Below are 22,768 nucleotides of genomic sequence, written 5' to 3' on the forward strand. Positions count from 1 at the left end.
TCAACTCTTTATTTTGCACTCACGAAATGGCCAATCCACAAGAGCTGATGAATAGGGGTGGGAATCTCTTTGCACCTCACAATTCGATTCCGATTCAGAGGTCAACGATTCGATTCTAAACCGATTACCGATTATCAATTCTAAAGCGATAAAACGATTATTGATGCATTTCGATTTTTAAAACATTCGAGTTTGTTACTCAGAGTCTCAAATCACTTCCTACTTTTTGTTTGATAATTAAACAAAATCAACAGGTGACATACCTTCTCTATTTTTTTATTAGAGAAAAAGCTTTTCCTTGTCACAATTTTGACTTTCTATAAACAACTATGTAAAAACACATTTTTTTTTTGTAAAAAATAAAATCGATTTTGAAATGTTCTGAATCGAGACGGAATTTTTTTATAGAGAATCGAGAAAAATCGAAGAATCGATTATTTTTCCTACCTAACTGAAAGGCACTGCTGCCTCTTAGTGAGACGATGGCCTATAGCCTGCTTCCCTGTGTCAATGTTTCTGTTGTAGACAAAACACTGGATTAACACATGAACAACAGAATGGCTTTATGAAGATTTTTTTTTTTTTCAAATTCACACGTCATATGATGTTCTTCATATGGTGTGTTTTTATTATTATAGTTATTTTTATTATTTAATGTGATTGTGCCCACTATAGCATTGTCAAATCATTGGTCCTCATTCTCAAACATTTTCCTAAATAGTCTCTTCTCAAATGTCTTCTTACGAACTTCGTAAGACCAACCCTAAGAAAGTTCCCATCCGGATTGTGCTCTAAACAGTGCTCTAGACTGTGGTCTAAACTGTGCCAAATTCAATATGAAACAAGCTAAAAGCTGAAGCTACAAAACCTAATCAATGCTGACTCTATAAGGCATGTTCCAGCATTGCTAATACCCTGCACAGGCAGGCCCTAAGCATTACCAAATCCAGCAATTCAAATCCATAAAATCCATTTATGCTATTATTTATGATATTATTCATGTTATTATTTATGATATTATTTATGCCTTGTTGGTGTGGGCTCTAAGCAGTGCCAAAAATTCCAGGTTGCAATATTTTCACAGCCAAACTATAAGCCCAAGGGATCATTCCACGCCAAACGGAAATGGCTCCCACTCGACCGTCTCAGATTTGGCTGAAAAAAATCAAGGTTGTGCATACACTTTTTTTTATAGGTACAATCCAAAATGTTAGCTCTCTACTCCCAATAGTTTTGTCACAAAAAGATGTTTTGGGGGGAGGGGGTGCCTGTACTTTAGACGCTTTTTTAGCAGAGTTTCTGAAGAGCCATTTTCAAATTGCTATTACTAGAAAAGTATTTAAGCTAGCTCCTTCAAACTTTTAGGCTTAAAATCTGATAACATTACTTGAAGGTTATGGACTTTCAAGGGTGCGGCTTGGGTATATCATAGTATTCGAGGTGCTTGAATTTGCGTGAAAATTGTACTCTACGCTTTGTGCAGCATCTTTAAAGGCATGTGGAAAGCTTGATGTTAAAGCTGTAGACTTGATATTATACACAGACCTTCCTTTGTATGCTTTGTATATTGTATTAAAAAACTGTCATTATGTGATGAATGCTCTGGAAGATATTAAAGCTTGAAAATGGATGAAAGCCCATTTTGTGCCATTTTTGGCATGCTATAGCAAAAAAAAATACAGCATTTACCAACATGAAACATCTGCCTCCTTTTCTCAAAAGATGTTTTTGAAAATATGGGATTTTTGTAAACGCCCAGCATTCAATGGCCTATGGAAGCATATTCAAATGGTGACAAAAGGTATGTTTATAACAAAAGCTGCATTTGTGTATAAAATCTGTGTATAATATCAAGTCTCTAGCTTTAACATTGAGCCTTTTACAGGCCTTCAAAATTTTAGAGCAAATTCAAGCCCGAATACTATGATCACCCAAGCCACACCCTTGGAATAATATCTACTATTATTCAAGTAATTGTATCAAATTTTAAGCCTAGAAAGTTTGAAGGAGCTAGCTTAAACACTTTTCTAGTTATAGCAATTTGAAAATAAGGAAGTTTGTAATGCTTTCAATAATCATTTTATCCAATGCAGCACTTTGTTTGACCTTTCTAATTTCCCTGATGAACCGGATGGAGTGCTAGATAACTTCACTGATGATGCCAGGTCATTGGGAACTGACCCAACCACTTCCTTCTCTTATAGACCAATACAACAGCATGAAGTCCTCTTTGCTCTTCTAAATGTATGATGAGCTCAGTGGGTGCGGACCAGTTAGACTCACGTCTCTTGAAGCTTGCTGCCCCCATTATAGCCAGGCCCTTTACCCACATTTTTAATCTGTCACTTTTTTCTGGCTAGATTCCTAGCATCCGGAAATCTGCATTAGTGGTGCCCCTTCATAAAGATGGAGACCCAAATGATATGAACAATTATAGGCCGGTCTCCAAGCTCCCATGCTTAGCCAAAATGTTGGAATCCTTTGTAAATGAGCAGATCAGCTCTTTTCTAAACTAACTTTTATGCCCCTTTCAATCAGGTTTCAGAGCTGGCCACAGTACCATTACTGCAACAACCCTTGTGGTAAATGACAAAGCCTCTGCTGTAGACAAGAAATAATGTTGTGCCGCTTTATTTATTGACCTGTCGAAAGCTTTTGATACAGTAAACCATAAGATCCTTTTTGGCAAATTGGACTCCCTGGGATTTGATAAAGTCTCCCTCAGATGGTTCAAAAACTACTTTGCGGGTAGAACACAATAGATGTTGCAGGCCTTACTTCTGAGGCCCTAGTATTTCATTCTGGTGTCCCTCAGGACTCTATTTTAGGCCCGGTATTGTTCTCACTTTATATTAATAATATCTGTGACCATCTAGAACATTGCAAAGTCCATTTTCATGCCGATGATACAATTTTGTATGCCTCAGCGCCCTCTTAAGATCAAGCAGTTTCAAACCTTCAACATGCTTTTGTTATTGTGTACAGGATTCCCTAAAGTCCCTCAAATTGATGCTGAATGAATCTAAGACTAAATTCATGATTTTCTCCATTGGTAGAAATAATGTCCCTCCCACCCATATGATATGCACCCATTCTGGGACTAATGTTGAGCAAGTTCCTTGCTATAAATACCTAGGTACAGTGGGGAAAATAAGTATTTGAACCCCTACCGATTTCGCAAGTTTATCCACTTGCAAAGAAATGTGTGATCTAGAATTGTATTGGTAGGTGTATTTTAACAGTTAGAAACAGAATATCAACAAAAAAATTCAGAAAACTGCATTTTATAACATTTATGACTTTATTTGCATTTGATGCAAAAAATAAGTATTTGAACCCCCAAGCAAACAGCAAGAATTCTGGCTCACACTGACCAGTTATGTGCCCAAGAAACACACAGATTAGTCCACATTAGGTCTAACAAGGTACATCTGATCTCAACTGGTGACGTTTATAGAAACCTGTCCAAAGAATCATACTTCACACCTTTAACCTCACCACCATGGGCAAGACCAAAGAGTTGTCCAAGGATGTCAGAGATAAGATTGTAGACCTGCACAAGGCTGGAATGGGCTACAAAACCATTGGCAAGCAGCTTGGTGAGAAGCAGACAACTATTGGTACGATTATTCATAAATGGAAGCAACACCAAACAAATGTTAATCACTCTAGGTCTGGGGCTCCATGCAATATATCCTCTCGCGCGGTATCAATGATCATTCGAAAGGTGCAGAATAACCCCAGAACTACACAGGGGGAGCTTGTGAATGATCTCAAGGCAGCTGGGACCACAGTCACCAAGAAAACCATTGGCAACACACCACGCCGTCATTTTTTGAAGTACTGCAGCACTCGCAAGGTCCCCCTGCTCAAGGAAGCACATGTACAGGGCCATCTGAAGTTTGCCATTGCACACTTGAATGATTCTAAGGAGGATTGGGAGACAGAATGTGGTCAGATGATGCCAAAATCAAGCTCTTTGGCATCAACTCGACTTGCCGTGTTTGACAGGGGGGGAATGCTGAATATAACCCCAAGAGTGCATCATACCCACCATCAAGCATGGAGTTGGAAACATTATGCTTTGGGGCTGTTTTTCTGCCAAGGGTATAGGACGACTCCACCGCATCAAGGGAACTATGGATGGGGCCATGTAACGTGGAATATTGGACTTGAACCTCATTCCCTCATTCCCTCCCATTGAAAACGCAACCTTAAAGATTTGGAGAGGATCTGCAAAGAGGAGTGGACCAAAATCCCTCCTGAGATGTGTGTAAACCTGGTGACCAACTACAAGAAACGTCAGTCTGTGCTTGCCATCAAGGGTTATTCTACAAAGTACTAAGTCATTTTTGTCAGTCAGTTTTGCTAGGGGGTCAAACACTTATTTTTTGCATCAAATGCAAATAAAGTCATAAATGTTATAAAATGCATTTTTCTGGATTTTTTTGGTTGATATTCTGTTTCTCACTGTTCATATACACCCACAATTACAATTATAGATCACACATTTCTTTGCAAGTGGCCAAACTTGTGAAATACTTCTTTTCCCCACTGTATCTGGCTAGATGATAGGCTGTCATTTAAATCACATGTTCTTGACCTAGCTAAGAAGGTGAAAATTAAACTGGGCGCTCTTTATAGAATAAGATCTTGTTTTACTTTTGAAAACCGAATGGAAATAGGGCGATAAACAGTTTTGTCAGTTCTTGACTATGGTGACATTGTTTACATGTATGCTGCACCCTCTATCTTCAAGTGGATTTTAAACTAACAAAGTTTTGTCTGTCAGCCAATTTAAGAGCCTTTTAGATGCTAAGGATGTGCCTCAATGCTGTTGTTTTAAATGATTCTCTGATTTTATTTTTTTTACTTTATGTAATTTTATCATACTTAATTTCTGAGTTTTTTTAATGTGTTTTGTTTATTAAATTTGTCTGTTTTGTTTTGTTATGGTTTGTTTATTTATTGTTCTTCTGTATTCTGTAGCCTCCGTCAGGGCCTTGCTGCAAAAGAGCCCAGTGCTCAGTCAATTTTACCTGAATAAACAATGATGAATGAAAATGGCTCTACGCTGCTAAAAGTACAGGCACCCTATCACCCCCTTAAACATCATTTTGAACTATTGGGAGTAGAGAGCTAATATTTGGGACTATATCTATTGAGAAGTGTGAACAACCTTGATTTTTTTCAGCCAAATCTGAGACAGTCAAGTGTGAGCCATTTTCACACTTTACGTGGAGTGACTTACACGCCAAATGTGTGACAATTTACAATTTAACATTTATCAAATAAAGCATTTTGTGCAGTTTAAACTCTGTGTCATACACTAACCTTTTGCTACCATTTGAATATGCTTCCATAGGCCTTGAATGCTGGGCGTGTACAAAAATCCCATATTTTCCCAAAAATATTTTGAGAAAAGGAGGCAGAACGCCATCACAAATTTTTGATATGTGAAGAACAAATATCTAATCTTTCCCAAAATAATTGTTTCATGTTGGTAAATGCTGTAATTTTGCTCATCCTCATTTTTCATCCATTCTAAGCTTTAATATCTTCCAGACCATTCGTCACATAAGGATAGTCTTTCTATACAATATACAGAGCATACATATGAAGTAGGGCTGTAACAATACACCTACCTCACGATTCGATTCGTATCACGATTCTTGACCCACGGTTCGATACACCCCACGATATTATTATTATTTTTTCACATTAGAATAAGTATGAACTATAAAAAAATGAAGAAACAATTTATAACCAAATATTGAGGTTTTTATTACTCAAAGCAATGCTGTTGAAAAACATTCAACAAACTTCTGAAAAAGTAGGCTTGAACATAGCCTAAAAATATGAGGGAAACAACACATAAATTAAAGCTGCAAGCAGCGATGAGCGGGCCCGAGCACGCGCGCTCGTCGGGGAAGGCGCCGGTCGATGGCAGACGCGCACCGCACAGCCGTCCGTCAAGCTTAGAGCGAGCCGTGAGAATGCCACACACATCAACACATCACAACAATACAGCGCAAAGACTAAAGAAAGCGACGTTTTTAACCACCAACAGGTGGCGCTATAGGCGAGTGACATTATGGGCATATATCCGAGTTCAGAACGGGTCCAGCGTCCACCCTATGAAGTTTGGTCAGGATCGGACAATGTGCAATGTTTCCAACCACCAACAGTTGGCGCTATGCAGGCAGGATTTTGAAGTGAGTTTGTGGTTTTGGCGAGTAGTGGCGAGTCGAAGTTTGAGGGTCTGCCACGCCCACACCTTTCATATTTTGGACAATCCCTCAATACAATTTGATCCCCCATGGCTGAAGAGTATCCTGACCAAGTTTGAAGGCGTTTCCATTAAATCTGTAGGAGGAGTTCGATCAGATGCGACGTGTGGAAATGGCGAGCACTGGCGAGTCGTAAAAGTTTGAGGGTCTGCCACGCCCACACCTTTGAGATTTTGAACAATCCCTCAGGACAATTTGATCCCCCATGGCTGAAGAGTATCCTGACCAAGTTTGAAGGGATTTCCCTTAAATCTGTAGGAGGAGTTCGATCAGACGCCAGGTGTGGAAACAGAGTGATGATTCCAACCACCAACAGGTGGCGCTATAGGCGTGTGGCACTATAGGCATATGTCCACGTTCAGGCCGGGTCCAGCTTCCACCCTATGACGTTTGGTCAGGATCAGACAATGCAGGCTGGAATTATAAGTGACTTTGCGTTTTGTGGCGAGCATCGGCGAGTCGTTAAAGTTTGAGGGTCTGCCACGCGCACACCTTTGAGATTTTTAACAATCCCTCAAGACAATTTCATCCCCCATGGCTGCAATTTGGTGAGTTTTCGAGGAGGTTTCGCACAGAATAAAAATAAGAAGAAACCTTAGGAAACCAATAGGTCTTCGCTGCCTACAGCAGCTCAGGCCCTAATAATAACCAAATAACTTAAACTATGATGGCAGTGTATGGCCAAATGTGACAGACCCTAACTGCCACGTATTTTATGATCAGGGCCCAGGCTAATCAAATGAATGAATATCGAGGAGGCAAGAGTTTAGCAAAATAAAACGTTTTCTTTCTGTAGTTTAATAAATATCTGGTCACTGGTATTTAATGACATGACAAAAACAGTTCTCACACACGCACACCCTCATACACTGCCATCATAGTTACCCACGATTACCCCTGATATACAGGCTACTGGCAACAGTAACACACCCACCAAAAAGAGCTATAAGATCTGGAATAACCCAACTCACGCACACGAACCAGAGCAATCAAACGTGTTAATGTTTCAGAACACTACACACATTAGTGAATAGCCGCCACACCACTACACCACGTATTATGGTATGCACTTCCACACAATGCGCACACTTGGGAACCACTACAAACTGAACGTTAGGGTTACACAGTAACCCCGTACATCACAAGATGGCCGTTAAGTAACGAAAGCACACACACACATTCATACAAACAAAATACAGAGAGATCCAAAGAAAGTAACATAAAGTACTGGTGGCTCTCTCACAGCATATTAACTCAAAACAATTTAAGTACGGGAAAACAGTGGTCAAAACACGACGCGGTGTACGTCTTTCTTCTGAGGGAGCGTTAGACCACCCGCAACCAAAACTCCGGAGAGGGAGAGGGAGAGACCGCTACGGAGCAATTAACGCACACACTTCTATTCTCTGTGCAGAGCAGTCCTCCAGCGACAAACAATCCGGCAACCACGCGCCAACAATTCAAATGGCCGATTCAAATGTCATCTGAGGTAGCCATTGCGCACAGCACACGTGTAGGCTTACTAGCGAACCAAACTTTTTGTATCACGTGACCGCTGAGGGCATGTCGCGGTTCTGCCTCCTCGCATCGCGATGCAGGTTCGTGGCCCAGAGTGTCGCGATTTCTCGGTTCGATCCAATATCGTTACAGCCCTAATATGAAGATCTGTGTATAATATCAAGTCTCTAGCATTAACATTGAGCTTTCCACAGGCCTTCAAAGATGCTGCAACAAAGCATAGAGTACAATTTTCGCGCAAATTCAAGCACCCCGGATACTATGATTTACCCAAGCCACACCCTTGGAAGTCCATAATCTTCAGGTAATGGTATCAGATTTTAAGCCTAGAAAGTTTGAAGGAGCTAGCCGAAATACTTTTCTAGTAATAGCAAAATGAAAACGCTGCTAAAAGCGTTCGAAGTACAGGCACCCCCACCCCCCTAAAACATCTTTTTGTGACAATACTAATATTAATAAGTGTATGAACAACCTTGATTTTTTTTTTCAGCCAAATATGAGACGTCGAGTGGGGAAATTTCCTTAAATTGTCCCGTTTGGCTTGGAATGACCCCAAGTTCAACATAATGGGAAAGAGGCATGGGTTGTCATTCTAAAGATATGGGTGTTATATGTGTTATACATGACATTTGCTATTAGGGGTTGGAATCTCTTGACACCTGACGATCCGATTCAGATTCAGAGGTCAACAATTCGATTCTAAACTGATTATTGATTCTACCCGATAATCGATTCTAAATCGATTATCGATTCTAAAACGATAAAACGATTATCGATTCATTCAGTTTCCTACTCAGAGCCTCAAATCACTTCCTACTTTGTGTTTGATAGTTAAAGAAAATCAACAGATGAATTACCTTCTATTTTTTATTAGAACTTTTCCTTTCACAATTATGACTTTCTATGAACAATGCAATAATCGATGCAGCTTGCATTTCAACACAAAATGAATGTGTAAAAAAAAGAAAAATATCGTTCGAGAGAGAACCGAGAGAAAATCGAAAAATCTAATTTTTCCCCCACCCCTATAGGCCAGTGGTTCTCAACCTTTTTTCAGTGATGTACCCCCTGTGAAATATTTTTTCAGCCAAGTGTAAGAGTCTTTTCTATATTTAGGCTACTAGACTTAATTACAAGAGGCGGTGTAGTTGTTGGTTGGAGTCTCAATCAAGGCAGCTTGAAGCAGTTCGGATCAGAGCCAGATAAGGTTTATTGCAATAGGTACAGATCTCCAAGTACATCAACTAAACCTAAGTTCTAAGTGTGGAGCAGAGCCTAAGAGTCGCCGGGCGCACGCAGCTGCGTGGAGGGATCTCCGGGACGTCTTCAGGAGCGGATGCTGTTCGTGGTTCGGATCGTGGCTCTACTCGGGGAAGTGCTGTTCAGCATCCCCCTTTAACCGGCGGGAATACGTTACTCAAACAGAATGCATGACATGTATAACAAAGAATCACACACACACATAAACGACATGAACGACTTATGAATGCTGACAAGGTGCAGGTACCTCAACCTCTTCATTTCAGTTAATTTTTCTCTTTTAGTTTATATCTCGTATATCACGTAAACAGTCTCATGAGCGCATCGGTGCCCTTGCTCTTGGGCCCAGGGACCTGATAGAGTGGGCGCCTCTAGGTTGGTAGGGGTACACAGAGGGGGCCTAAGCAGACCATCTTATCAACAACTGGAGATGTCTCTCAGCGAGGAACATATGGTGTGGTATGGGCCGGATTAAGGTAATGTGGTGCCCCTGGGCACTACAACCTCACGTGCCCCCCCAACCCCCCGCACACGTACCCCTGGGCGCGCCCTCAGTCACCTACTGCACTCACTGACTTTGCCCTTTGCTGTCAGAATAGTATGAACATAAGCAAGAGTAGCCTAGTAACATTTCTTTCTTCCTCATTGAAATTGTATTAAGTAGTATTCAAAATATGCATCAATCTAGGCAACATTAAAATAATATCAATCTAGGCAACTGATTCAAACGTCTCAACTCAAAATATAAACTCAAATAATATCCAGCACAGCATATTCATATGGTACAATTCTTTACATGTGCATCAATTCAAAAAGTTTCTGTCTTGTCTAACCTAGACATGTTATATCAATTATCACCAATAGATGGCAGACCGCCACCAGGGCATACTTTGTAACACAGCAGAATAAAAGGACTGAACCAGCAACGTGTCCTCTGTTGCATCTGGGGCAAATTGTTTGTCTTACACTATAAGGAAGCAACATAACAGAAATCACCTCTAGGCTACATTTTCAACCGTATTCATGCAAAATATGTAAGTTAAAGCAGCATCCATCTACAGTATGTAGGATTATTCAAATATCTCCACTTCAACCAATCAATTCAATTCACTATCACTCCAAACAGCATCCATACATTAAAATGTACAGATTCAAAATGTGTATCAATTCGAAGAGTATTTGTCTGTAGGCCAGTTGAAACTATCAATACAAAGAGCATCCACCTATGCAGCACAAACAAACGCAAAAAAACACTCCTATTAATAATGGGCTATTATCCAGGGGAAATCCGTTGCCACAGCCGTCCCAGAGCACAATGACAGCAACAGGGCCTAGACAGGAACCAGGCAAAGAAAACCAGTAAATTGAGTTTTGTCTAAAAGAGACAGAGATAAATAAATAAGCTTTCTTACCTTTAGCAGAGCTGCTTCTTTCTTGATTTTGCGCAAGCAAAGGTGTTGATTACATCCTCAAAGTCCAACTCTGATTCAATGGTGAGCAGTGAGAGCGCTGTGAGACGCTTCTGTGTCATAGTGGTTCTCAGCAGTGGAGGCTTCTCCATTGAGGAGAGGGAGGAAGATCCTCCTTAACATTTTGAGAATAAAAAGTGTACTTTGCCCAGACTACTGTGATTAATTAAAACCCTTAAATAGGACTACTTTAATACCTTTGTATATGTGATGTTAGTTTCCCTGGGTAAAGATGACATTAGCACCCCCTATCGCTATCGAAAATTACTGCCGGAGGACCTTCCTCCCTCTACCCTCCATTGACTCCCATTCATTTCTCTGCCTGCGCTGGCGGCTCGTGGAATGCGTTGACTTCAATGGCAGAGAGGAGGACGATCCTCCTCTGAGAGGGTGTGACTAGTTTAGGGGTCTGGATAGCGCTAAAATCTATTAACGAATAGGCTGGAGTCACGTCTGCGCTATAAACCAATTAGCAGAGGCCCTGGATATGGTGGGTGGGGTTATCCCCTCAAATCTAGGCTACGAAAGATAATCTGCTCAGTCTAAGAGACACAGTTAAGCAAGAATATCTGATCATTTTAATAATGAGAACACATTAGCAAATTAGCAAATAAAGTAAACTATGGAAACCGAGGACATTGTTCATGTTTTATTACAGAAACCATTCCATGGGGTGAGTTACAATGACAAGTTGGCCATTAAAGCAACAGGTAGACCAATTCCAAAGATTGAAATCACCAAAAGCAACGGCAGAGTCAGTGTCGTGAGTGCTACATGATTTGCTAGGTAGGCTACTCGTGGGTGACTGGTAGCATTACCAACAATCGGTTATATTGCTGGCCCTGTTTACTAATGAATGTCAACTATCCAAAGTGGTCTTTTCAGTGGATTTACTGATATAAAAAATATTGACAGGGCAACCAAGCGCCACGACAAATGTCAAGACCACGTTGATGCTGCTATCCGCCTTTCATTGCTAGGCGGCACCATGCCTATAGAGCGGTTAGTGGATGAGGGTGTGGGGCTGCAAATTCAACAGCACAACGCTAAAGTGCGTGGCAATAGGGAGGTGGTAAAACGTCTGTTAGATGCAACGGCTTACCTAGGCATGCTAGAGTTGTCTTTCAGGGGGCATAACGAAGGGGAAAATTCTGACAACAAGGGCAATTACAGGGAACTTGCGGAGGTGATAGCGAAGTATGACCGTGTTCTGGCAGAACATCTGGAAAGCTCCACCGTCTTCTCACAGGCATGTCAAAAACAATCCAGAACGATCTAATTGCAGCCATTCACCATTCGATTGAAACAGAGCTAGAAAAGGAACTTAACAGGGCACACTTCTTTTCCTGGCAAATTGACGAGACCACAGACATTAGCTGTCATTCTCAGCTGTCTGTCATCTTGCGCTATGTTGATGACCACGGTACAATTCAGGAACGCCGTTTTTCTAGCCAATAATACTTGAGAAAAAGGATGTAAGTGAATGATTCAGAGCATGATGCATTTGAAATGGCATCAATAATGGTCTTGTGTCTTCATTCTTCTTAAAACAATTGTAGCTGAAAATAATCAGACATATTACAACCAATAGCTTCAGTCATTGAGTGGAAAAAATAGGCCCAATGATTGGCCCAGAATCTTTTATTTAGTTTTACAAATCAAGAGTAGTCCTGATTTGACTAATTGCCTTTGCATCCTTTCCTTCTGGCCTGGACTAGTCCATCAAAGACATGCTGCCCACCAGCTTTCAAAGTACAATGCTGCCACTGGTGAATTTATCAATTTTATTCACAAAATTATCCCTCCCGGCTATTTTGTGCTGTAGTTCACCAAAACACCCTGAAACAACTTGAGTCTCACATACTTATGCCACCAACAGTACAAATGGGCCAATGGCAACCAGCGCGCAGTCCTTCCTCCCTCACTTTAAAACTTCAACCGGGAGAACGACCTCTCGCCTTCTGCCTTGGTAACGGGCAGAGTTAAGAAGAGTCGGAGTCCCACAAAGACGTTTGGAAAGGTGCTTTGGAGTCCATGTGTGTGAAGAAGCTGTAGCATTGTTGCTGGGGAGCGTTTTTTCTCATCTTTGACAAATGTCTTGAATTGGAGCAGTTCTTCGCCAAAGTCTTTGTCGAGATCATCTGGATACACGGATGAGAGGCTCGAAGCGCATTTACGCACGTTCTCGGAGTCTGTGTCAAGGTTGAACAACACACTGAACAATGCGTTCAATTCCGTGTATGCCCCGATCCGTTTGTCCATACACGACACCAGCTTGTCAAGGATGACATAGTACGTTTCCACCTGGAATCTTCTGCTGCCGTGCAGGCCAAGCAGGGCATCGCTGTCTTCCGGTTCACCTAGAAAATGTTTTCTTTTTTTGACCCGTTTAATCTCCTCTTGGTACAGATGACAAACGCCTTCAAAGTCACGAGCAGCATTCTCATATTTTTCAAACTCATCTCTCTCTGATGCCACATATGCACGCAGTGACTGCAAAAGGCGCTCTGCGGTGTCTAAGGATGAGAACCGATAAGATTTTAACGATTCCGGTTCCTTATCGATTCCTGCTTATCAAACCGATTCCTTATCGATTCTCTTAACGATTCTTATAATTGGGTAAGGGGTGAAAAAAGAGCACAAACGTTTTTTTTACATTAATGTTCTTTTATATAAATTTCTAGAATTTTAACATACACATTTAAATAAAACTTACATAACTTAAATAACATGTGTTCTGTTTAATATAAACGTTCATACAAATAACAATGCTCCTTCCTTTTGTAAAAGGGTATATTATTAACTGAGCTGCCAAAAAATGTAACTAGCAGTGGCAAAGACTATTTACAATTTTTGTGCAGAAAAATTAGCATGTCTGCCTTCTCTGGGAGGATACGCGATCGTTCAGGGCTAATTGTGTCTCCAGCTTGACTGTATATTTTCTTGTAGGTTGCTTGGTTGTATTGCTAATAGCGAACTATTATGCTAAACGCTTCTAATAGCAATGTAGAGTCCATTACAAACACAATAACGTACTGAAACATACTTACTTGTATCATGTACAAACTAGGCACTCAGTATATTTAACACTTAGCTATTGCTGCCACTGAATTGGCTACGAGAAACTTATCCATATCGAACTGTCAAACTGAGGGAGCTTCACGCGTTATTATTAACGGAGTCTTTTGTACAGCCTAACCCTACCCTAGAACCAACAGAGGGGAGGCAAGCACTGCCCCTGCCTCTAGCCAACGGCTGAAAATAGAGGATTCTACAGTTAAGCTAGCCTAGTTATGTAAGTTATATATAATATATGACAATGTCCAGCATCGTCCATTCTGTTAAGCAATTCAATGCTAAGTTTAGTTATGGTTAACACGAAAACGCAAACGTTTGCTGATAACACACGAGTAACACCGACTTATGATGACTTATGATAAAACATTTTGAGGAGTTTACCTTGGCAAGTTAGGGATGAAGCGCCGACGTTAGTTGAGCTGCTGCTGCCATCGAAAACATGACATTCTTGTAATTTTATACCATGTGTGCTCAAGTGCTTATTCATGGTAGATGTACTTCCTCCCTTTGAGGAAATACATTTTTTACAGAGGTTACAAGTGACCGTGTTCGCATCCGTTCGGGTGAAATAAAGCCACACTTTAGATCGCTTCTGTCGAGTTGCCATTTCTGCTGCGGTCTGATTTTATTATAAGAGTTTGCGCATGCGCAAACGGCACAGAGACCCGTTAACAGACCCGGTTATGAATTTGGCTAACGATTCCAAAGATTCGGCTCATTGGGAACCGGTTCTAAACAAGACCCGGTTCTCGGTTCCCATCCCTAGCGGTGTCCAGTGTGATGTTGGTGTTTTGAAGCGCCTCTGTGGTGATCTTGAATCTTGACAGTATGTTATCCCACACATGTGTCAGGACCGCTGTCTCCAACTTGTCGAGATGTGCGCATAGTGATGCGGCCTCACGCCTGGTTTCCCCCTTCTCCTCCGGGTCGGTCGAAAATCTCCCCAAAGCCTTTCTGATGGCCTTGTAGTTTTCTCGCAGTGCCTTTGTGGAATCCGCTCTGCATGTCCACCCCGTATTGGAAAGTGGCTTTAGGGTCCTCGTCACGTCAGTGTTGTGGAACATTTTATCCCAGCAGTGGTTGGACCTCGCACAGAACACATAAAGTGACTGAAGAAAGTCGAAGTAATTCCGTGCACTTTGGCAGCTGTCTTCAATACTATTCACTCCCACGAGATTGAGGGAATGTGCTGCGCATGGTACGTAATGAATTAACGGGTTGATTTTTTTCATGTGAGCTTGGAGACCATTATATTTCCCGGACATATTGCTGGCGTTATCATAACTTTGGCCTCTGCAATTTGAAAGATCTAAGCCGAGATCGGCTATCATTTCCTTGACACAACCAGCCAGACTCGCTCCTGTGTGGCTGTAGATTGGCTTGAAGCCAACGAACCGCTCAAGAATGTTTCCTCCTTCACTCACGCACCTGAGGATGAACGTCAGCTGATCGGTGTGCGACATGTCGGGTGTTGAATCCGTAATGATAGAGAAGTACTTTGCACACTGAATTTCGGATGCTATCTTCCGCTTCACTTTCTCGCCCATCAAGCAGATCAACTGATCGCACACTGTAGATGACAGGTAAGACGAGTGCCCTCTTCCCTTTTGACCATGCTTGTCCAGATGGTCTTTGAGAAATGGGTCGAACTCTGCCAGTAGCTCAATCAGCTCAAGGTAATTGCCATTACCAGATGACCCCAGCAGCTCGTTGTCTCCCCGGAATGCCAAGCCCCGTACACTTAGAAACTTGATTACGGCCACAATGCGTCGCCACACCTCTCGCCAATACTTTGCCGCATCATCATTTTGTTGCCTCAGAACAGCATCAACCGTACCTGCATTTCGTGACCTCCTGAGAAGTGCGAGCATGCACTCGCGGTGGCTTGCGCTCTTCTCGTGGGCTATGACTCTGTCCGGGTGTTTCCAGTCACTGTAACCGGAGGTGGAAGCATTCGGCTGCCCGGCCAGGCATTTACACGCAAAGCAATAGACCATTCCAGTCGAAGGGGAATAGACCAGCCAATCCCTTGACACTGACTGTTTATTCGGCAGTTGGCACTGGAATAAATCATTCGTAAGACATCGGGTTTTCTTTCCGTCGTTCCGTGCAGATGCTACATATTTATCCGCCCGGTTGTGGTAGGTAGCGGGACCATTAGCAATAGCTAGATCTTTTTTCCACTTACTGAGCTCTCCCCATAGCGCAGGATCAGTTGGAAGGTGTACTGGCATCGGCTGCGTTGGGTGGTTGACATCCTCTTTCTCATCACATGGGGGGGGTGTCATTCCATGGCTTAAGGTGGCTTCGCACACATCCTCCTCCTCTTCACATCCCTCCTCTTCTCCTTCGCTCCTATCTTCCTGGAGGGGACCATCATCCTCATCGTCGCGGCCGACGCCTGGCTGTGATGTTAACCTCTCCCCCTGTAGCACTGTAGCACTAGCATCTACCCGGCTAGTGCTGGCAGTGACAGGGCAATCTCTTTCTCTAGCATCGCTGATGGAACTAGCCACGGCGTCAGCGCTGGGTGTAGTTGTTTTGAATTGCGGCTAAACGCCTGTTGTCTTTCACTTTTTTTCTTTGTCTTTTAGCGAAACCACTCAGTTGATGTCTCATGCCTGTGACTGTCCATTTTTCATCTCTACCGCGTTTTTTTTTTACCATAGGTGGACTGGCTCAATTGACAGGTTGTGGGAGGGGGGTTAACTGTCACATTAGGCCACTATATTGTTCAGAATCATTATATTGCTGTTCTTATGACATTCGTTTTAATAATGAATTTTAAATGAATACCCTATTTAATAATACCATGTATACCATGGTCACAGAAAGTACACTAAGATCTTCACAGAAAATACACTACAATCTAACACAAGTACCCCCTAACCAGAGCAAAGCATTTTTGAGTGAAAAAAATATATAATACACAGCACTATGCCATCATTGTCTGATTTATTAAACTGTCAACACTGAAGATTGAACATTGTTGCATTGAACTTAGTGCGTCAGTCTTGGTGGCAGGGAGGAAACTGCTGTCATCAAGCTCTTCTCCAGGCACAGTCTGTTTCTCTGCTTTGTTTTGATCTCCATCATTGCAGAGAAGGAGGCCTCACATAGATATGTGGAGGCAAAGGGTAGTAGCTGCTCCAAAGCTTTCTGTCCCAGGTCAGGGTGCTCCTGCTTCACACACACCCAAAACTGTGTGAGTGTGGATGTGGCAAACCTCATCTGGAGGCCACGGTCAGATGACACTTCCAGGAGACACTTCCTGATTAGTCAATTTGGAAATACAGGGTTGGTGGTCTTCCTGCTGGGCATTTCTGCCTGACGCACCTCCTCCGGTGCCATTGGAACTCAGGTGTACCTGAACATCATTTTGTGGCCTACTTGGGTCATCAGCTGGGGACCACCGGTCATTGATGTTTCGCTCCTTTAACCCCAGGACATCGACCGGTGGCGGAGCGATGGCTGGGAATTCTCCCTGCCAACCCCTCTGATGCCCTAGGTGTTACTCGGCCCTCAGCTCCTATACTTCCTCCGCAGCCACAGCCAAAAGCTGCCCTTCTCGGCCTCCTCCGCCAGCTCCTTTGTCGCTCTCCGATGGCCAGCTCCTGTGCACCCCAGGTCTCGGAGCAGGCGAGAGGTTGAAGAGCCAACAAAGCCCCTACACCCCACCTCTACAGGGCATATAGTGGCTTTCCAGCCAGCCTCCCTGCACTCAGCTGCCAGGTCCGAGTACTTTGCCCGTTTCCTCTCATATGCAGCTTCCAGTCCCCCCTCCCATGGAACAGTGAGCTCCACCAAGAGGACCGTTTTGATGGCCACGGACCATAGCACCATGTCTGGCCGTAGCGATGTTTCAGTGATCTCCCTGGGGAACTGCAGCTGCTTTCCGAGGTCGACTTTCATACTCCACTCGCCGCCGGGTGCGAGGAGCCTTCCCGTGTTTGATGGGCGGGGGGCTTTGATGTTCTCGCCAGCCCTTGCAAACTGGATGGTGTGCCTTGCTGGGGCAGCTGCCCGGCTGTTTGCTTCCCGCCTGCATGACTCGGCCACCTCTGCCAGCTTCTTCAGGACAGCATCGTGCCGCCATCTGTAGCGACCTTGGGACAGTGCTGTCTTGCAGCCTGACAGGATGTGCTGGAGGCTAGCATTGATGGTATTGCAGAGGGGGCAGATCTCTTCAGTGCCGAACCACAGGTGGAGATTTTGGGGACAAGGTAGGGTGTTGTAGGTTGCTCGGATCAAGAAGCTGATCCTGGCTTGGGGCATCTTCCACAGGTCGGGCCATGACATCGGCCTGTCCAAGATGCCTTCCCATGATGACCAGCCCCCCTGCCGGCTCTGAGACACCGCTTTGATGGTATAGCGTTCCTGCTCAGACCTTGCCACTTCCAACACCACCATGGCTTTCCTCTGTTGCTTGGAAGCCTTTGACCAGAAGAGGGGGGTCTCGCTCCGGCCAAGACCTGCTCGACCCACTTGGACTCGGCCAACCACCCCGCAATGTTTTAGCCTCCCGATTGCCTTGTCGACCTCTTCCTCTGCCTTCCACTTCCTTCCTGTTCGTACTTCGGTGCCCGCTGCCCTGACCATAGGGTCGGAGGATTCTCTCAGCTCCAAGACCATCCGAGCCTTCTCCTGTTTGTATCCCAGGCCGATGGAGTTGAGCGGCAGTTGGAGTGTGTTCCGACCAAAGAGGCCCACATCTGAGAGGCATCTTGGCAGTCCCAGCCATTTCCTGATGAAGGAGTTTGCCAGCCCGTCCAGCTTGCTTGCCATTGAGGAAGGGACCTCACTCAACTTCAGCGGCCACACCACCCGGTGGTAGAGTATGTGCTGGTAGCACCACACCTTGTACTTGCCCGGGAGCTGGCTCCGGTGGATCCTGTCAAGGCCGTCTGCAAGCTGGTTCCTCACGGCCTCTCCCACCTGCTTGTGAAAATAAATGTTTTGAATCAAATGGGTCAAATGTCCCACGATGACCAACTTGACTGGAGCTCTGTCCACATCCTCACTAGAGAGAAAATCCTCCACCTGAGGAAAGCAGGTGAAATCCCCCTGTGCAGAGGCTCTTCTCATCAGCTCTGCTTTCTTCAGGAAGCCTCCCACCTTGTCATACAGGTTTAAAATGATGTTGTCCTTTCCCTGCAGACATATTCAGTTTGTTCATTTTGCTGAATACATCTGCCAGAAAGCACATATATGCAAGCCAGTCTGTGTGGCACGGGGATATCTGTGCTCAATTAGAAAGGTGTGTACTTCAGATCGTTATTCCAACAGCCGGTTGAGTATTCTCCCTCGAGAGAGCCAATGCACGTCTGTGTGCAGCAGCAGGTTGTGTGTGTTCAGCTCCCATGTTTTTGCGAAAAAATTGCGCTTATTATACAGTTACTTGCCAAAACAAAGACCTTCCTCCAGAATACCTCTTTTAAATGAGTTTGTTGCCGTTTCGTGATTTCCGCTAAAAAAATTGTTCTTCAAGCAAATGCTTAGCAACTCACCTTCTAACTTCAAGTTTCAATGACTTGCCGTTACGTTAAATGACCGGACTACTTGCAGACCGATATGAAAGATGTGAATTAGAAGCACAAAACCCGCTGCCAATGACAGCGGTCATAAACTTTTTGCAGCAGTGAATATCAAGAAATTACAAACCTGCGAACACAGACATTTAACCCACATATGGCCCATACAAATCAATAGAACTTTTGGAGCATTGTCAAGAGCCGTATAGTAACTATTTTTAAAGGATTTTTGAATGGAGGTTAATTTTAAATATATCTTTAAAAATCTCACGTACCCCCTGGACTACCTTCACGTACACCCAGGGGTACGCGTACCCCCGGTTGAGAACCACTGCTATAGGCTATGTGTGGCCCTGGTCTCTGTGGATTCATTCAGCTTGTGATTGGTCCTGTAGGGGAATGCTACCAGCAACTACTGTCTGTGCTGCAGCGCTTCACTCAAGACAGAAGTCAGCAGGCAGAGGAGCAGATGGAGCTTCAGGCCCAGCTGGAGTCCGCTCAGAAGCAGTTGAGTTCCATGGAGACGACATTAGCCCAGCGGGCAGCCCACTACCAGACCCTCTATGCTGAGCTACTGGACAAAGCCTCACACAGTGCAGCATCAGAGAAAGAGGTAAGACACACTAGGCCCATATACATGTGCCAATGTGATCCGGTCAACTTATCGTATCATATTCGTGTGTAGGTGTGAACATTTTCAAGGGAATCGGCTCTTGTCGTTACGTGTTTACATGTGCAAAATGTGATCCGATTACATTGCCTCGGGCATGCGCAAAGACGACAGAGATGTGCTCCCACCTGGTTTGTTTACTAACAACATCAATGTGGATCCGCATTGTGCAAAGGCAGTGTAGTGGCTAAAAGTTCCCTTCTTTCTATCAGTAGGCTATATAGTTCTTAATATTTTCTTTGAATAACCACTCTCAGACGGAAAGAAAACGAGTGTACGCGTGGATGTGTTTCAACAACGGTAGAAAACTGTGTTTGCTTCGTCTTTTACTGAACTCATAATTGACAGTGGTATTAGTACAGTTGAGACATGGGTACAGTTGATACACCCGCTGTAACAGTGTTAACCAGTATGTGAGTAACGTGGGTTTTATTAAAGCATAGCGTGTGTAATGTGTAGCTATTTCATTCCGTTTGTTAACCTTTCCGGCTGTCTGTATTTACTAACCAGCAGCAGACGTAAAGGATAGGGAATTAACCCCGAAGTTAAAAACATGTAATCTATTTTGGCAGCGGAGCATTTTACTCCCCTGCCATCTCGGAATGAAATAGCTACACAATTCACACGTTATGCTTTAATAAAACTCACGTTTTATTAGACACCGCCAGAGGCACAACAGACAAGTCTTACCATTGAAGATCTTTTTGCACGCCGACGTTCGTTCTGAAACTACAACCAACCATCCAGGTTTATCCATGTTGTTGTGGAGAACGAGAGTTGCATCAATCATATGGACATATCCAACAGTCTAATTAGAATCTGCATTGTCTACTAAGCAGAAATATTTCCATACATTAGATTTCCCTTCGTTTAGTAGCATTTTGAACTCTCCAGATGACTGTATTGCCCCCACTCGTCAAGTGAAAATCCCTGGAAACAATGCTCCTTCTTGGGCATAGCAAGGGCTAACAAGACCTAGCATAACTGTCATTCACATCCAATGGTAATGCTACCTAGCTAGGTATGCTAACTGTCGGTATCCATTGTTAACTCGTTAATCGTTAATACTCATGCCACTGGCTTTAATTTGAGAATGGCATGTTAGTAGGACATTTAATATCAGTACAGTTGATTCATTACTGCTGATGTGTTACTTATATGTTACTAATAATATGTTACTTATTAGCAGCTAGCTACCTAGCCACTATGTGTTCCAATGTGTTTGATAGCGTCAAGCTAGCTGTAATAGTTGAGTTGAGTTGAGCTCCAGTTAAGACCTACACTATTCCGTTTGACCTCACGGCATTCCTGAAGCATATAAACAACAAACCGAGTCGATTAGAGGTATAAAAAGTCGTGTAGATGACCTTTATTCACATAAAATATGTTCTGCACATGAGACCATGACTCCCCTGAGATCACTCGCTGTGAGTGAGCCCTGCCTTGGCACTCCCTATAAGAGGCTGGGGCTCATCTCCACGCAGGCTGTCACCGCCGTCACATCGGCCTTATTTGACACGCCCTTTTCTGAGCTGAACGATCGGTGTAAACCACCTCTCTCGAAAGGCTCAGACATCGGCGGAAAAACAACCGAATCACATCTAAGCCAGTGCTACATGAGGCAATTTTAACCGCATCGCGAGTTTCTATCGGAACAGACGCCATGTGATCGGATCACATTGACACATGTATAAGGGGCTACTGATGTTTGTTAGTTTTGGCCGAATCTTTCTGCTAATAGGTCTCAATAGGTCTTCAATCTCAATAGTGAAGAGAAACAGTGTGTACGTATAAGTCTGTCACACTTTGAAGTATTAACAAATTCTGCTATATTGGTGCTATATAAATCAATACAATTGAGTTTGATTAATATTCTTACTCCTGACTGACATACAGTATGTTTGAACAGACTGCCCCCACCCCAATCTTGTCACCAACATTGTCACAGAATAAGGCAGGCAAGGCTGTCTCAGCTGATTAGATCTGATCCATTTAGTTCATAACATTGGCCAGTTTGTAGATAGCTGGGTAGAAAAGTAAGCACCTATGGAGAAAATGTGTCTGTCTGTCACCAAGTAGACGTAATGGAAGGGCAGTGCCATGTTCCGATATCCATACTTCCCGTACCTACAATCCTTAATTTGAGTATGTAGGGTTTTCCGATTTCGATCGCGGCGAAAAGAAGTATACCCAAAGGACCCGGATGTCGCCCTCATAACGGTCAAAACGCTGAGTGTGGAACCAGGTACACTTTCCACCCTCAATGGCCGCCATCTTGTTTACGTAGCGGAAGAGGCGGAGCCAGGCAGAGCTTTTCGTTTTATTTCGAAATCAATGGCGGACATAATGGCTACGTTGGCTACGATAGCAGAGTCAGTAGACCACAAGGCTACAGACCGTAAATGTCAATATCAGCAGTAATTAAACAACTGTACTGATATCAAATGTACTACTAACATGCCATTCTCAAATTAAAGCCAGTGACATGAGTATTTTGGTGGTTTTTAACGATGTATACCGACAGTTAGCATACCTAGCTAGCCTAGCTTGGTAGCATTACCATTGGTTCGGAATAGCAGTTATGCTAAGCAGCTGGCTATCCCCCCACCCGGGACTGTAGTTAGACCGACGAAGAGGCACTAAATTGGGACACTTTTCGCTTGGCGAGCGGGGGCAGGTGGCAGGCTCCAGGCGCTCGTTACACAGGCTATTCCACCACCCGGGAATAGCCCGTTGGTGCACTTTTAATCAGACACTTTTCGCTTGACGAGCGGGGGCAATTATGCCGTGATTGATTAACAAAGAATTTTCTGAATTCCTTAGGGAGGTATACTCTGTTATTTCCGGTAAGTGCACCACGGAGTATTAGATTTGGAACAACACTCACCTGCTGAGAATCTGCGTACTTAGTAAGTGCGGATAGTGTACTGCGTATAAGAATACTCATGGAAG

The 22,768-nt window shown here is 43.5% G+C and overlaps 1 protein-coding gene across 1 annotated transcript in view; it reads left to right on the forward strand.

Moving 5' to 3' along the window:
- The window catches only part of ccdc18 (coiled-coil domain containing 18), an 81,418-nt gene that overhangs the window by 32,134 nt on the left and 26,516 nt on the right, over window positions 1–22,768 (forward strand). Inside the window, exon 8 of the mRNA XM_080836609.1 lies at window positions 19,542–19,759. Within this exon, the coding sequence (XP_080692735.1) occupies window positions 19,542–19,759 (218 nt within the window). The remainder of the gene's footprint in view (window positions 1–19,541; window positions 19,760–22,768) is intronic.

The sequence above is a fragment of the Sprattus sprattus genome (genome assembly GCF_963457725.1).
Source record: "Sprattus sprattus genome assembly, chromosome: 4".
Taxonomy (NCBI): Eukaryota; Metazoa; Chordata; class Actinopteri; order Clupeiformes; family Clupeidae; genus Sprattus; species Sprattus sprattus.